The sequence below is a fragment of the Mobula birostris genome, chromosome 4, assembly GCF_030028105.1.
Source record: "Mobula birostris isolate sMobBir1 chromosome 4, sMobBir1.hap1, whole genome shotgun sequence".
Classification (NCBI taxonomy): Eukaryota; Metazoa; Chordata; class Chondrichthyes; order Myliobatiformes; family Myliobatidae; genus Mobula; species Mobula birostris.
The window spans coordinates 192,872,280-192,889,534 of record NC_092373.1 but is presented as its reverse complement, the minus strand read 5'-3'; the positions used below and the strand labels follow the sequence as shown (position 1 = coordinate 192,889,534).

General features: G+C 44.1%; 1 protein-coding gene across 1 annotated transcript in view; it reads right to left on the bottom strand.

The window, feature by feature from the left end:
• Positions 1-16,544, bottom strand: part of gfra4a (GDNF family receptor alpha 4a) — a 226,624-nt gene extending 210,080 nt beyond the window's left edge. The window contains exon 1 of the mRNA XM_072256714.1: positions 16,211-16,544. Coding sequence (XP_072112815.1) covers positions 16,211-16,250 — 40 coding nt within the window. The 5' untranslated portion in view covers positions 16,251-16,544. The remainder of the gene's footprint in view (positions 1-16,210) is intronic.
• Between the last annotated feature and the right edge of the window lie 711 nt (positions 16,545-17,255).

Below are 17,255 nucleotides of genomic sequence, written 5' to 3'. Positions count from 1 at the left end.
GCTTTGTTTATTTATTTTTATAATTTAGAGTAATTTCCACTGCACTGCTGTTGCAACACAATGAATTTCACAACCCACATCAGTGATAAGAAGCACGATTCTGATTCTGAACATGTTGGCCCGTCTTATAAATACTGCGGCAACAAAAGTAGGTCAGGCTATGTTGTGGAGAGCAATTCACCTTCTGACCAGCCAAACCTGTCCACCGCCTCCAAGTCAGGAGAATGCTGGAATATTTTCTGCTTCTCTGGATGAACACAGCTCCAATAACACCCAAGCCACCTGAAGCCATCCAGGACAAAGCAGCTCACTTGATGGGCATCTTATTGAGCACTGTAAACATTCTCTCCACCACGGGCGCATAGCATCTGCAGAATGTACCATCTACAAAATCATAGTCATAGAGTCATAGAGCGGTATAGCATAGAGAAAGGCACTCTGGCCCCTTTAGTCCATACTGAACTTTTATTCTGCCTAGTCCCATTGAATTGCAACTGGAGCATAGCCCTCCATACCTCTCCCATCCCCATTTCTATCTAAACATCTCTTAAATCTAATTTATCCCACATTTACCACTTCCACTGGCAGCTTATTCTACTCTCAAACCACCTTCATGAAGTTACCCAACAGACTCACCTTAAATATTTCACCTTTCACCTTAAGCCTATGCTCTCTAGTCCTAGTCTCTCTCAACTTCAAATGAAAAAACACCTGCATGTTATTACTCTAGCTACAGAAAGGTGTGTTGCATCCAGAATTTTCTGGTTAGCAGGGGATTTCCTTCCGCGCCGCTCTGACGTATTGGGAAATTGTGTACGAGGCAATTACCTTCTGCCAGGTGAGTGTTTTTTTTTTTTTAGGAGATCACCAGCTCTTAACCCAGCATGGATGGAGAGTGTGCAAGGGTGCCGGCTGGAATCGAACTCCGGACCTCTCGCCCCGAAGTCCAGCGCTGATGCCACTATGCCACCAGCCAGTTGACTCCTATACCCCCCATGATTTTGTATATCTCCATAAAATCTCCCCTCATTCTCCTGTGATCCAACGAACAAAGTCCTAACCTATTCATTCAAATACTCACCCAGGTATCTTGGACATCACCTCCCAAACCCACAGTCTCAACCACCGAGGACAAAAATAGTAGTTTTAAGTACATTTATTATCTAGATATGTATGTTATCATCGGCAGGAGATTGGGGCTGAGAGGAAAATTGGATCAGCCATGACGAAATGGTGAAGCAGACTCAATGGGCCAAATGGCCTAATTCTGCTCCTGTATCTTATGGTCTTGTGGTCTTATTAACTTCCTTGAGATTCGTTTTCTTGTGTGGCATTTACAGGAAAATAAAGAAAACACACTAGACTTTACACAGCACCATACATAAACAAAAACTGACAAACAATGTGCAAAATAAGACAAATAATACTGAGGGCATAAGCTGTGAAGTGTCACTTTAAAACAGTCTACAGGTTGCAGAATCAGGGTTCATTACTGAGGTGACTACGAGGACTGTAACGTGACGTTATCCACGCTAGTTCAGGAGCCTGACAGTAGGGTAATAACTGTTCCTGAACCTGGTAGTGTGGAATCTATGGCTTCCTTTCCTTTTGCCCTACGGTGGGAGTGATACGAGTGCACGGCCTGGATAGTGGGGGTCTTTGATAATGGAGGCAGCTTTCCTGTGGCAGCGTTCCATGTAAATGTGCTCAGTTGTGGGGAAGGCTTTGCCTCTGATGGACTGGACCGTGTCCACCTCTTTCTGGGACACCACCACTTGCAGGTTCCCTTCCAATCAGCTTCAATATCAGCCTGACATGGAAATACCTCGGCAGTCACCAGGTCCATGTCCTAGAACACGCTCCTCAATAGCACTATGTGATTGCCTTCACTACAAGGACCGTAACGTTTGAAGTTTGCAGCTCAGTGCTACCTTCTCAAGTGCATTAGGAGATGGGGCAATAAATGCTGGACAGGGGAGTTTCTTGGGTGAAGGCCCAAGACAGCAGGAAGATGAAGGAGGTTGGGAAAGATTACAAAGAGAATCAAATGGGAAGTTCTGGGTGTTGCTGGGTTTGGGCCTATCACTAAAGGGAAGAGAATCCTACATCACTTGTACACAGCTAAAATCTGGAACTGAAACATATCATTAAGGAGAAACTAGAACGTAGCACTAAATGAGATGGAGGGGCCACTGCACAAGATTAGAAAAGAGCTGCGGAAGCTTGCAAACTCAGCCAGCTCCATCATGGGCACCAGCCTCCCCGGCATCAAGGACATCTTCAAATGGCGATGCCTCAAAAAGGCCACCCATCAACCAAGACATGCCCTCTTCTCATTGCTACCATCAGGGAGGAGGTACAGGAGACTGAAGATACATAGTCAAAGTTCTGAATGGACAATGTACCAAGACATGAATACTACCTCACTACTTCTGCCTTCTTTCTGCGCTACTTATTTAATTTAAAAAATATATATTTCTTATTGTAATTTATAACATTTTGTATGTATCGTACTGCAGCGCTGATGCAAAACAACAAATTTCATGACAATATGTCAATGATATTAAACCTGATTGTGTTTCCGATTCTGAAACGAGCCCTGATGCATTAGGGCAAAATAAACTTTGCTAGAACAGAGGTTTGGACCTGCCTGTGGCTCTAGACCTTCTGAATCACAGAGCACGTTGTGGTAAAGCTGGCAAGCTTGTGAGATCAGGGAGTGAACAGGTGAACAGGTGCTTAAGCAGTCCTGCCGTGCAGATAATATCCTGCTGATCTGGGTCTGTTTCCCAACTTGTACGGTTGCACATTCCCATTACTAATCAATCCTAAACCCAACAGGCTCATAACAAATTCTTGCCTTTCCCTGTGAAATGTTTCCATTAGCTTCAAACCAGATTCTTTGAGGTTCTCAATGGACATGTTGTCCAAAGTTCAAAGTAAATTTATTATCAAAGTACATACAGTATATTTCACCATATACAACCCTGGCCTGCCCTCATTGGAGGAACAGAGATGGAGAGGGTCAGCAGTTTTGAATTCCTCAGTGTAATTATTTCAAAGCACCTGTCCTGGGTCCGGCATGTAAAGGCCATTATGAAGAAAGCATGGCAGTGCCTCCACTTCGTTAAGAGTTGTGAAGATTCGGCACGACATCTAAAATTTTGACTAGATGTGTAGTGTAGAGTATACTGACTGGATGCATCACAGCCTGATAATGGAAACACCAAAGCCCTTGAATGGATAATTCTGCAAAAAGTAGTGGATACGGCTCAGTCTACCACAGGTAAAGCCCTCCCCACCATTGAGCACATCTACACAAAGTGCTGTCACAGGAAAGCAGCATTCGTCATCAGGGACACGCACCACCTGGACATGCTCTTTTCTCACTGCTGCCATCAGGAAGAAGGTACAGGAGCCTCAGCACTCACACCACCAGGTTTGGGGACAGTTATTACCCCTCAATCATCAGGCTGCTGAATGAAAGGGGATAACTACACTCAATTTCACCTGTCCCATCATTGAAATGTTCCCACAACCTATGGACTCACTTTCAAGGACTTGAGATCTCATGTTCTCGATACTTATTTCTTATTTAGTTATTTATTGTTTTTTTTTCCTTTTTGTATTTGCATAGATGGTTGTGTTTTGCACATGGTTGAATGCTCAAGTTGGAGCGGTCCTTCATTAATTCTGTTTTGGTTCTTCTTCTGTGGATTTGCCTGCAAGAAAATGAATCTCAGGGTTGTACAGGGTGACATATATGTACTTTGATAATAAGTTTATTTTGAACTTTGTGATTCATTTTCTTCTGGAAATGGATGCTAGAAATGGGGGCAGGTCCATGCCCCCAGCCACGTGCTCAGTAAGTTATGGCTGCGGGTCCACTTCAGCGTTTTTTCACCTGAAATCCATATGGTCCTTTAAGATTCCAAACAGCTGTCAGGCTCAGCCATAGAGTCACAGACGCACACAGCAGAGAAACAGGCCCTTCAGCCCAAATGGACAAGTTACCCAAATGAGCTTGTCCCATTTTCCTGTAACAAACGAACTATGGAACAAAGTCAGTGGGTCGAACACCTGTGGGTGGATTAGACTCCCTAACCCCCACCCCGTTTCATTTAATTTTTTATGTTTCTCCCTCTGTCTCCATCTTTCACCTATCTGCTGCCGTCTGCCAAATCCATCCCTTCCCCCCACCATCTGGTGCAACCTGCCGTCAACTTTCACCCCTCCTTGGCCTACCCATCAACTCAGACACTTGTGTCACCGCTCCCCATCTCCTCCTTATCCTATACTGGCTACCTCTCCCCTCCACTCTCAGTATGCGGCATCTTGTGTCTCCGTTTGCCTGTGTTTGGCCCATATCCTTCTCTGCCTTTTGTTCCTGAACCCAGTGGTGCGGGATCTAAGGCTCCTGTACCTCCTGCCCAATGGTTTAGCATGAAGCGGTCTGGATGGTGGAGGTGTTTGACAATGGTTGCTGCCTTCTTATATCCCTCTAAATCTTTTCTATAATCTTCGCAACTTTGGTTTGAAATATTTCAGTGACTCAGCACCTATCACGCACCAAGGTAAAGATTTTCAGTAATCTCACTTCTAAATAACTGTATCTTATCCTGGCTTTCCTTCCAGATCTAGATTCTCTGACCAAAGGAAAATAACCCCTCTCCGTTCATCCAGCAGTTCCTCCAGCTCTTACATAGCTAAGCTTAATTTAACAGCAGTTTTCAAAGCAAATCATCATTTTTTTTTTACCTCTGTTGCTAATCAGACTTTTGAACCATGAATCACAGTGACTCTGGAGATCACCTCTCCATAAATCAAACGCCCCAAACACAGCTCATCTATCACAGGGCTCGAGGGGAGCAGCGGTGAAATACACTGTTAAAGCTGACACTGCAATGTACAACGCGGGATATAATTCCACCATTTCAAAGCCGTGAAGGGTTTTAATGGGAGAAGCTGACAGGAGGGTCAACAACTACAGATTAAAAGCAATTGTCGTAGGAACCAAGCGGGAGAGGATGAAGCAATAATTGTTTACACGGTGAATGGCTCTGATCTGGAAAGAACTGTATTTGCCTGCTGCTTTTGTAGCCTCGCTGGGAGTGTGGCAGACAAAGCATGTTTATCTGAAGCTGGATGAGGGAGAATTATTACTCAATACAATAAATTATCGAGATTTGGAGTATCCTGCCTGCATATTTGGTGAAAGCAGGTTCAATGGTAACTTTAGAAAGGGAATTGGATAAATACACAAAAATAATTATACTGTAGGGAAGATGATGCGGAGGATACATGACTGGTTGGAGAACTCTTTCAAAGGGATTGCACAGCATAATGGGCTGAATGGCACCTTTATACACTGTTTCTTCCTTTGATTTACTTTTAATGGTCAATGCTTTTGGTTGTGATGAGAGACAGAGGATTAAAATTAGCAATGTGCCTCGCTATAACATGACAGACCTTCCTGCTTGTCCTATGTACAGTACAAACTTCTCATCCTGCTGCTGCCATTTGGATGGAGGCACAGGAGTCTGAGATCCCACACCACCAGGTTCAGGAACAGTTATTACCCTTCAATCATTAAGCTCCTGAACCAGCGGGGATAATTTCACTCACCTCAACACTGAACTGATTCCACAACCTATGGACTTACTTTCAAGGACTCTACAACTCATGTTCTCAGTTCTCTTTTGCAGTGGATTCTGGTTAATTGGGACACATTGGGACCAGTGCTCTTGGTCCCGATTAAGCAAATGCACCAATGAGCCAGTTTCAGGGAAATAGCTAAAAAGGTATAAAAAAAGACTCATTTAACTACATAACGAATTATATATTTATTTGAAATATAGAACAAATTAGAACACTACCAATACTACTACAGTAGTATAAAGCTGTGTATTAGTTCCTAATCATTATTAACAGAGGAATTCATCTGGTGGGTGCTGCCTAGCACCTCTGGTGAAGGGGTTTATTGTGTCCGTTCTGGGGCAGTTCACTTACCTTTGGTCCTTACCAGACCCCTCAGCTGTCTTCTGTGCCTCCAAGGACTGTTTGAATGCGACAGTGGCCCCCCCCCCCCCAGTACACCGATTCGACAGGTGGGCCAAACTGCGTGAGGGTAGCTAGTGGGCCTCATACCAGCTCCAGCAGACTTGGTGGATGAGATCTACAGTGAGACCCAACGGCCAAGAAGACGGCTTTGCCACTCTTTGTGGAGGGTGGAGGTCATGATAAGGCAGAGAAGAAGTGAAGTTTATCCACTGAAAATGATTAACCAATGGACTAATTAACTGGAACCTACTGTACTTACTGTTCCCAGCTCATTGGAACAGGTCAGGACACCTTAAGGCTGACACAAGAATCTACAGATGCAGGAAGCTGGAGCTTATGTAGTTTTGATCTGAAATAGCAACAATTTCTTTCTTCCCACAGATGCTGCTTGACCCACTGTGTTGCTCCAGCAGATTGTGTGTTGCAGCTTATGGTTACTCCGTGTGTGTGTGTGTGTGTGTGTGTGTGTGTGTGTGTGTGTGTGTGTGTGTGCACGCGCGCGCTGAGACAACCAGAGGAGGGCGCTGTCCTCAGGGTTACCAGTTGTCAACATCTATTCAAAATCACCCGAGAATGACTAAAATATTAGAAGAGTATTGATTAAGATTAGGGTGGCACAGTGAAAGGAGTTGTGGATTCATAGCTCCAGTAGCCTCTATTCAATCCGATCCTTAGGCACTGTCTGTGTGGAGTTTGCACATTATCCCCTGCGTGCTCCCATTGCTGCCAAAATCCCAAATATGCATGGGTCAATAGGTTAATTACCCATTGTAACATGACATTTGGATGGCAGGGTGGAGATACATATCTCTACCACAGGAGGTGTAAGGCGCCCCTTTCCTCCACTCGCCTCCAGATCGCCTGCAAGATAGAGCACTTGCTTTGGGTCACGTGAAGCCATGGGAGCAGGTGGTGGATGGTCGTTTGAGCAGCTGGTGCATATCACAAGTCCTGGCTATGCGACCACTGACGCCAGGCAGGCAATCTCTGAAGAGTATTGATAATGGCTGGGGCCACCTGTCTTGTGAAGACACTGCCCAGAAGAAGGCAACGGCAAACCAATTCTGCAGAAAAATTTGCCAAGAACAATTAAGGTCATGGATAAGACCATGATCACCCACGTCATACGTCACGGCACATAATGAATGAATAAATGAACAAACATGACATTGTTTGTAGGTGAATGTTAGTACCTAGGGTGAATTGATGAGAACTTATTTATTTATTCATTGAAGGGTTGGGAGGGGGTACATTGGCTAAGCCAGCATGTAATTGTACATTCCTATTTGCCATTTTAGAAGGTAGTGGGAGTTACATTATTTATTTAGAAATTTATTAATTAATAGTTCCACACCCTCCCCACCCAATAAACCTGTGCTGCCAAATTGCACCCATTTGGCCAAGTAATCTACTGTGTGACTAGTGTGTGGGGGGAAGCCCAGGCAGTCACAGACAGAACGTAAAACCTCCTTACAAACAGCAGCAGAATTGAACTCGGGTCTCTGGAGCTGTAGTAGCGTTATACTGACCTCTACATTACAGTGCCAACCCTGAAAGAAAATGCACCTTTCTCAACTGCTGCAACCGTTGATGTACAGATAGACCCACAATACTGATAGGAAGGGAGGGACTGCCATGATTTTAACCCATCTGAGGTGAAGATAAAGTGATATTTCCAAGTCAGGAAGTCATGGGGGGTACTGTGAGCAGTTTTGGGCCCCTTACCTGAGACAGGACGTGCTGCTACTGCAGAAGGTCCAGAGGAGGTTCACAAGAATGATCCCAGGAATGAAAGTGTTAAAGTATAAGGAGCTATCGATGGCCCTGGGCCCCTGTATGCACTGGAGTTTAGAAGAATGGGGTGGGGGGGGGGGAATCTCACTGAAACCTATGCAATATGGAAAGGCCTAGATAGTGTGGATGTGAAGAGAGGCTTTCTATAGAAGTCTAGAAGGCACAGCCTCAGCATACGAGGAAGTCCCTTTAGAACAGAGATGAGGAGGAATTTCTTCAGCTAGAGGGTGCCATTCTGTGCAAATGATAGCCACAGATGACTGTGGAGACCATGTCATTGGGTATATTTAAAGCAGAGGTTGGAAGGTTCTTCATCAATAAGGACATTAAAAGTTATCGGGATAAAGCAGGAGAATGGGGTTGGGAGGAAGAATAAATCAGCCATGATTGAAATGGCAGAGCAGACAGAAGGGGCCAATTGGCCTAGCTCTGGTCTTTTGGTTTTAAATAAGGATATTATCATAGAATTAGAATAAATGGATGCTTCATGCAGACTTGTTTCCATGTGACATTGCTCTTTGACTGTTAAAAAAATGAATATTAGAAGACTAAAGTAAGCCATGCACACACTTAAAAACAAAATAAGAATATTTAAACTCGACAGTGTGAAAACTTTGCTGAATCTTTCTCCTAGAGGCTGATTTCTCCCATTGTTAATAGCCTGCAGTGTTTGGGTTAAATTCAGTGGACAGAGCTGGGAAAGTTATGGAGCTTGGCCTCCACTGAGGCAACATGTGGGCCACCAAATGGAAGTCCATTGCAAACCTTCACTCTAGGATGGCCTAGGTACAACACAGGTGATGGCATATGTGGGCAGGGCTTAGTGAGAATTCTCCTCATTAATTTAATTAGAGGTTCTACCGCATGCTCACTCCCTCCATTGAAGTCTTCCACTTCTCAATAGTGCAGTGACGTTGTCTTGCACACAAGATCAGATTCATTCAACTTTCCCAGAGGTTCAAGATCCCTTACCTGCTTACCATTAAAATTCCGAGTGTGACATTTCTGACAGAGCATTAACTTCATATCCTGCTCCACAGTTGTCTCCTGACCATATCAGATAAAGTTTAGTTCAGATGAAGTTTCTCCACCAAAATGTCACCTATTTCCCTCTATAGATGTGCCTCTGCAGATCTCAATCTGAGTGATTTTCTGGTCCATTTTTAAAAATTTAATGATACAGTGAGGAACAGCACAATGAGCCACACCACCTATTTAACCCTAGGCTAATCACAGGACGCGTTGGCATGTAGCCAAGTGGTTAAGGCGTTCGTCTAGTGATCTGAAGGTCGCGAGTTCGAGCCTTGGTTGAGACAGCGTGCTTGTGTCCTTGAGCAAGGCACTTAACCACACATTGTTCTGCGACGACACCGATGCCAAGCTGCGTGGGTCCTAATGCCCTTCCCTTGGACAACATCGGTGGCATGGAGAGGGGAGACTTGCAGCATGGGTAACTGCCAGTCTTCCACACAACCTTGCCCAAGCCTGCGCCCTGGAAACCTTCCAAGGCGTAAATCCATGGTCTCAGGAGACAACAGATGCCTATATAATCACAGGACAATTTACAATGACCAATTAACCTACTAACTGGGTCAGCCTAGGTCCATGGGAGGAACTAGAGCACCCGGAGGAAATCCACATGCTCACAGGAAGAACGTACAAACCTTTGAACTCCAAACACCGACACACTGAGCTATAACAGCTAACCACTAAATGCGATGCTACCGTGGTGCCCCGATATTTCAGTGTCAACCACTTTGCTTTGAGTTTGGAGTCAGATGTGACCCAGTAAGGATGACAGATTTCTTTCCTGAAGCACACTAAAGAACAATAAGTTTTAGTAAAGACAATAATCTACTTTCATTGTCAAGATGTATGTGATTATTTGATTTTGAATTTGCTGGCTCTTAAAAGTTCTATCTCTGAAATCTCTGCCTTGTAACTTAACCAGTTATGCTATCAAACCAGGGTAACACACGCAAAATGCTATAGGAACTCTGAAGGTCAGGCAGCAGCTATAGAAAGGAACAAAGAGTAGACATTTCGGGCCGAGAACCTTCATCCGGATTTGAAAGGAAGGGGAGAAGAAGGCAGATTAAGAAGGTGGAGGGAGGGGAAGGAGTACAAACTGGTAGGTGACAGGTGAATTCTATGACAGAGGGGCTCAAGCAGTTAGAATTTTCTCCAAGGAGAAAGATCGTAGCTATTTCTTGATCCAGAGAGTGGTTGGAAGTTGTTTGTAAGAGGGAATAATTGGTAATTGATGTATTATCGTTAAGTACTGAGATAAAATGAAATGCTTTTGTTTGCATGGCATCTGGAAAGATCATTTGACGCATAAATAGATTGAGATGGTAGAAACAAAAAAAAATGAGAGAATGCAGTATAGAGCAAACATGCAAAAATCTGCAGTTGCTGGAAATCCAAAGCAACACACACAAAATGCTGGAGGAACTCAGCAGGTCAGGCAGCATCTATAGAAATGAGTATACAATCGACATTCTTCAGGACTGAGAAGGAAAGGAGATGCCTGAATAAAAAGGTTAGGTGGGGGGGGGGGGGAGGATGCTAGCTGGAGGGTGATAGGTGAAGCCAGGAGGGTGGGAAAGGTCAAGGGCAGGAGAAGAAAGAATCCATTAGGAGAGGAGAGTGGACAATAGGAGAAAAGGAAGGAGGAGGGGACCCAGGGGGAAGTGATAGTCAGGTGAGAAGAGGTAAAAAGCCAGAATAGGGAATAAAAGAAGGGGGTTGGGGGAATTATGTTCACTAGGAGAAATGGATATTCATGTCAGCGGCGTATAGTGTAACAAAGTGAGTCAAAGAGAGGATATTGGGTTAGTATAAGGCTATGAGAGTGTTGGTTTGACTGCAGACCCAATACTGACACAATATGCCAAATACCTATTTCAATGATCAAGGATCAACTTTATTTGCCATATATATTTACAGGTATTAGGAATTTTCCATGATGTGTGGACCAGGGTGCAACATGCAACAACAAACAACAACATTCAACAATTATAAAGAATAAAGAATTATATAACAAATAAAGTCAAAGTTTAGATATGGAATAAAATGTACATAAATACATAAAAAACAGCATATATTTACAATGTAAAGAGCTTTTTGAATACCACTGAAAATCCCAAACCAGGAACTTTTCTCAGTAAGACATTTACTGGCTTGGTCAAAATCTCTGTTTATTCTTATTTTATATGAGAGAGCTGATCTGAAGCTTGAATGTTTATAAAATAAAAGCGCAGAGAGAAGTTCTGTGAGTAGTTTTGTGTTTATGCTTGTGGAATGGAAAGGCAATGATAATTCCACAGGATTGGAGAGAATTGCAATGTTCAGATTGGTAATATAACTCCCTGCTGAGAGAGGAGAGTCTGATGTAGCTTCGCTGAATCCTGAAGGCACTAACACACTTCACTAGCTCACTATTTTTGCTCTCTTTTTGCACTACCTATGTCTGATGGTTTCGGCCCGAAACATCAACTGTACTTTTTTCCATAGGCGTTGCCTGGCCTGCTGAGATCCTCCAGCATTTTGTGTGTGTTGCTCGGATTTCCAGCATCTGCAGATTTTCTCTTGTCTATTTTTTAACATATACTCAGAGGTCCCTTTACTAGGTATAGGAGTAGTACTTGGTGTGGTCTTCTGATGCTGTAGCCTATCCATTTCAAGGTTTGACGTGTTGTGTTTTCAGAATGGTGTTCTTCTATACACCACTGTTGTAAAGTGTGTTTATTTGAGTTACAGTTACCTTCTTGTCAGCTTACACTAATCTGTTCATTTGCCTCTGACATCTCCATTAACAAGGCTTTTTTTCTGCACACAGGACTGTCTCTCAGTCAATATATTTTTTTTTGTTTTTCACACCATTCTCTGTAAACTCTAAAGACTGTTGTACATGAAAATCCCAGCAGACCAACAGTTTCAGAGATACTGAAACCATTCTGTCTGGCACGAACAGTCAGTCCACAGTCACAGTCATCTAGATCACATTTCCTCCCCATTCTGAGTTTAGTCTGAACAACAACTGAACCTCTTGACCATGTCTGCATGCTTTTATGCACTAAGTTGCTGCCACATGATTGGCTGATTAGATATTTGCATTAATGAGGTGTACAGGTGTACCTAATAAAGTGACTACTGAGTGTATTTCTGAATGTAATTTACAGTATATTTTTTGTATTGCGCTGTACTGCTGCCGCAAAACAATAATTTTCATAACATGTCAGTGATAAGAAATCAAAATCAGATCCTGGTACTTCACTGCTAACAGAAAATCACCTTTAAAATGCAGACTTCTTTTCTGTGTTTTGTACACATCAGTTATCTAGCTGGCTTTACAGAACCATTCATGTTTATAGCACAGAAAAAAAAGACAGTCCAGAACCAGTTTCTCTGCTCTCTCTTTGCCTCTTGACTGATAGATCCATCACCCTACATTGTGTTCCTTCACAGGACTAGAACAATAATGATCTCTGTTAGACATGAATTACAGGGCATTGTTTTTATTGTCCAGAATATCCCCCACTGATATATACACTCTCTTGAACACACGGTGGCAAGCAGTTCTGGTGACTTATCAGCACATCTGGCCGAATGGTGGCACAGTGGTTTAAACTACTAGACTAACATCCAGAAGGCTAGAATATCGATCAGGAGCCTCAGATTCAAGTTTCATTGTGGCAGCTGGGATACATAATCACTTGTAATTAATTAAATCTGCCATAAAAAAACAAATATCAGTTAAACTGAATGTGGATCTGCTGGTGTTGTAAAAGCCCATCTGCTTCACTTTCACATTGAGAAACTGGACATCACTACTTTCTTGTCTGGTCTGAATGTGAAGCCAGACCCAGAGGGACAAAGAATGACTCATGGCTGACATCAAAATGCCGGACTGGGCAGTTAGGGATGGACAGTACATGGAGACACAAGAGACTTGCAGATACTGGAATAAAATGCTGGAGGCACTTTGCAGGATCTAAAGAGGGAAATGGGCATGGAATAAAGGGACAACAAATACTAGTTTGGTCAGTAGTGACCTGAGTAAATATCGTGATTTGGCTGTTTGGCAGGGAGAAGGTGATAGGTGAAGCCATGTGGGTAGGAAAGGTAAAGGGCTGCAGGTGAAGGAATCTGATAGGACTGGAGAGTGGACCATTGGAGAAAGGGAAGGAGGAAGGGATCCAGGAGGAGGTGATAGGCAGGTGAGAAGAGGTAAGAGACCAGAAAGGGGAATTGAAAAAGATGGGAGGAGAAGCGTTTTTTTTATTCCCAGAAAGGGAAATCGATATTCATGCCATCAGGTTGGAAGCTACCCATATGCAATATAAGGCGTTGCTCCTCCACCCTGAAGACGGCCTCACTGTGGAACAAGAGGAGCCCAGAGACCGACATATTGGAATGGGAATGAAAATATTTGGCCGCCGGGAATTTCTACTTCTGGTGGATGAAGCAGAGGAGCTGGAAGAAGCAGTCCCTCAATTTTCGACAGGTCTCACAAGTACGGAGGAGGCTGCGTCGGGAGCACTGGACACAATATGTTGGATGTGGAGGCTCGCGGGCTAGCAGGCACTGTGAGGGCGACCACCCAGCACAATCTGCCCGCATTTAAGATTTGCTTTATTCGTCACGTGCACACCTAAACATCAAAACCTGCCGTGAAATGTGGCACTTTTGTGCTGGGGGCAGCCCACAAGAGTCGCCATAATTCCAGCGACAGCACACCGCTCGCTAATCCTCACCCCTACGTATTTGGAATGGGGGAGGAAACCCGAGCACCCGGAGGAAACCCAGGCGGTCAGGGAATCGAAACCGACCGGTAATCGCCGACGCTCTGAAGCGATTGTGTTAACTGATGTGTTATCGTGCCGCCCTGTACCTCTAAACCCCTCCTATACATGTACTTATCCAAATGTCTTTTACATGTTGGTTCTGTACTTGCTTCAACCGCCCTCTCTGGCAGCTCGTTCCACCTACACACTGACTGAAGAAATTGCCTCTCGGGTCACCTTAATTTTTCTTACCTCTCACCTATGCCCTCTAGCTTTTAGGTACACTTCCGCGGGGGGGGGGGGGAGGAAGGTGCTTGTGCGTACACCCTACCTCGGAGTATCATGTCCTTTCTGCGTCTCTGTAATGTCATCCGTCAATGTCCAGGGCCTGAACTCCCACCCTTTCAACCTCTTGAAAACTCAGTCCCTCCAGTCCTGGGCAGCATCATGGCAAATCTTCTCGGCACTCTTTCCCGTTTAACGACGTCTTTGCGAAGGTTCTTGCTCCTTGGCCTGGGTGATTCAAGTTGTCTACTAGATGCTTTCTTAAATGTTGTGAGACTATCTGCCTAACCTTTGGATCGGGCATCATTTAAGTCAAACATTTTTTGGGGGAAAAGTTTGAAATAAAATATTTCCCCATATCAACCTTTTAAAACATTTTTAATCTGGATAAGGTTTCCAAAACGATCAGATGAAAGGTGAAGGGACCCTTTTTTAAGCACGGCCATCTGTTCAGATCTGTCATGCTCTGTCTGTCTGAACGAGCAGTGACAGCAGGTCTAATAATAATGTTCAAAAGGGACGAGAGGAAATACATTTGAAACGACTGGGAGCGGTTTACTGGGACTAGCCAATCATCTTTTTTCAAGGGGGCAGCAGGTACATAATGGACTGAATGGCCCTCTGTAACTGTCTCACACGATGAGCATTAAAACTGTTTTAAACACCATCGAGTTTCTGTGAGAGCTGGATATTTCAAATCGGTTTTCGACGCTACAAAGACAGGAGAAATGAGACATTGATTAATACAGATAGACCTCCTTCCTTTAAATCAGGGGTCCCGAGGAGGGAGTTAATGTGTGGAACTTTATGGAGTCTTATTTACTCTGTCCTGATTGAACAGCAGCTAGATTCTAGCTTCTCGCTGTTCTTGGTACAGTAAGAGCAAACGAAAGCTGCCGGAGTTCTCAGATCTGCGAACGTTCGAGACATAAAAGGCATTGTCCATTTGGTTCCGGCGAGACTGGGAGAAAGGGTTAACCCCTAGATCCTTCAGATTATCCCTTCCAGCACACAGTCCAACTCCGCGTCCTTCACTTCGCCTCTCGCTCGCGAATTCCCGCGCTTGGTAGGACGGGATTAAACGCTTGACAGCTCCGCTCCGCCACCGAGCCACCAACAACAATGCCGATCTTTAAAAGACGCAGTAACCTCTAACCTGTCTGTACAGCTATACATTCCATTTTTAAACGGGTTTAGGACATGTTCAACAAATTAGCGCGATTCGATGAATGGGATAGCGAAATGATCTTAAATAAAACGCAGACAAGTCGAGCAATCCCCTTCAATATATACACTGTATATCTATATCAATATACTCCGGGAAATACAAGTTTGCGGACATATTCACACATTTGCATACACGCGCAACAAAATACACGCTCGCACTTACAGTCAAACACAAACTCACACATTCACACACACCCACCCACACACACGTTCATACACACATCAACGCACAAAAGTACTTCAGGACTCACTTATTAGCAGATTCATAAACTTACACTTAAGCACAATCACACGCGCGCGCGCACGCAGAGATTCACACAGGCACGCACACAGACACTCGCACAGACACACACACACACACACATCAGCGCATTATCTCCAAATATAAAAATGTGTTAGACTAGGATAGACAGGGCAGGACTTCGCGGCACCGACTGATTCCCCAGTTCTGGATCCCACTCCCACCGTTTCTCTGCTAAAATTGGAGTGAATGTTATGGAACCCATTCTGCTCCGGTGAAGACATCTCTCCCTCACTATCCGTTTATTTTCTTCTCTCTTCCCCTTCTCTCCCCTTCTCTCTTTCTGAATCTTAATTCCCTGGTTTATCCAAACTGGTTAAAGTAGCCTTTCATTCTTCCTTAAGACATGGCATAGATCTGATCAAATAATTTCCCGAATATATATTTCTACCCTGGGGTTTCATTGCATCGAAAATAACTGAAAGAAAAAAAAACTAATCTTCACTGGGTTGAAAAGTTGGAAACCCGATTCCCCGCGAAATAAATCCCCACTGTTAGGACAATGAACCCCGGATCTAATCCTTAGAATGCAATGTAACTGTCTTGTCCGTGCAAGAGAAGCTCGCGGTTCACAGTAATTCCGTAAAAAGAGATCTATAATAAAAAGCCACTTTTGCAAATTTTGAAACGAATTACAACTATTGGATTTCAAATTTTTAACAGACTGTCGAGGTCTCTATATGTCTACCAGTTATAAATAGCGTGATACGGCTCGTGCCTCTACATCTCCCTATTAAAAATACTGAGTACTTACCAATAAGTGTCAAGGCTAAATAAATCCCCATCAGCAACATTGCGTGTGAACCGCTCCCTTCTCGCAAATTCAAATCGATTCAAAAATCACTTGTCCAATCGTGTATAAAAATTATAATCCGCTGGGTTTTGCTGGGGTCTTTCCTTGGTATCATTCCTTATAAGATTCGATGAAAAAAAAACAAACGTCCGTTCAATTTGATGGGGGAAGAAAAAGAGAAGCTCAGAACTCTTCTAAATCCCCAGTTTTAAAAATTTCTTTCGCTAAAAGAGCAGACAGCTTGTCAGTTGAGATTCGCGGTTTCCTGCACCGCCCGCACTGGGGAGGGTTTTAAATCCGCTGTGTTTAGATAGTAAATCATTTGCTCTTTCTGTCCCGACCCACTCTGAAAGAGGGAGACTGTAAAATATCGGCGCACGGCTATCCAGCTGTGAGCCTCTCTCTCTCTCTCTCTCGCTCTCTGAAGCTCCTATGTTCTGCCGCCTGGCGTCAGTGGCAACAAGGCACCGCTTAAAGCAAGGAACTTGCCCACACTCACGGTCCACCTGAGCGTCCAGGACCAATCTCCACGGCGCTTTGAGCGCCAGTTTCTGCCACTGTAAGTGTCCCATGGATGTGCACTCTGTGGCCACTTTATTAGGTACGGAATTGGAACTCTGTGTGGTCCGCCGCCAGCCTACCCACCATCAGGGACATGTACACAGCAAGGTGCTGGAAAGGGCCAGTAACATCATGAAAGGTCCCACCCACCCTGCTCATTGACAATTTGTCCCACCCCCAACAAGGAGAAGGCATCCACGCCAAGACCACCAGACGCAAAAACAGTTAGCCTTCTCCAAGCAAAACGGCTGATTAACAGGTTCACCCACTAACCCACTCCACCACACCCCACTACTTTATCATTGGCAAGGTTTCTTGCCAGTCACCTTATGCACAGATGCTCCTGTGCCTAGCTTCACCTTATGGACATATAGTCAATCAATAAGAATAGCTATCTTATTTGTTTTTTGTATTATTATTGTTCTTTATCTAGTGTTTATTTTGT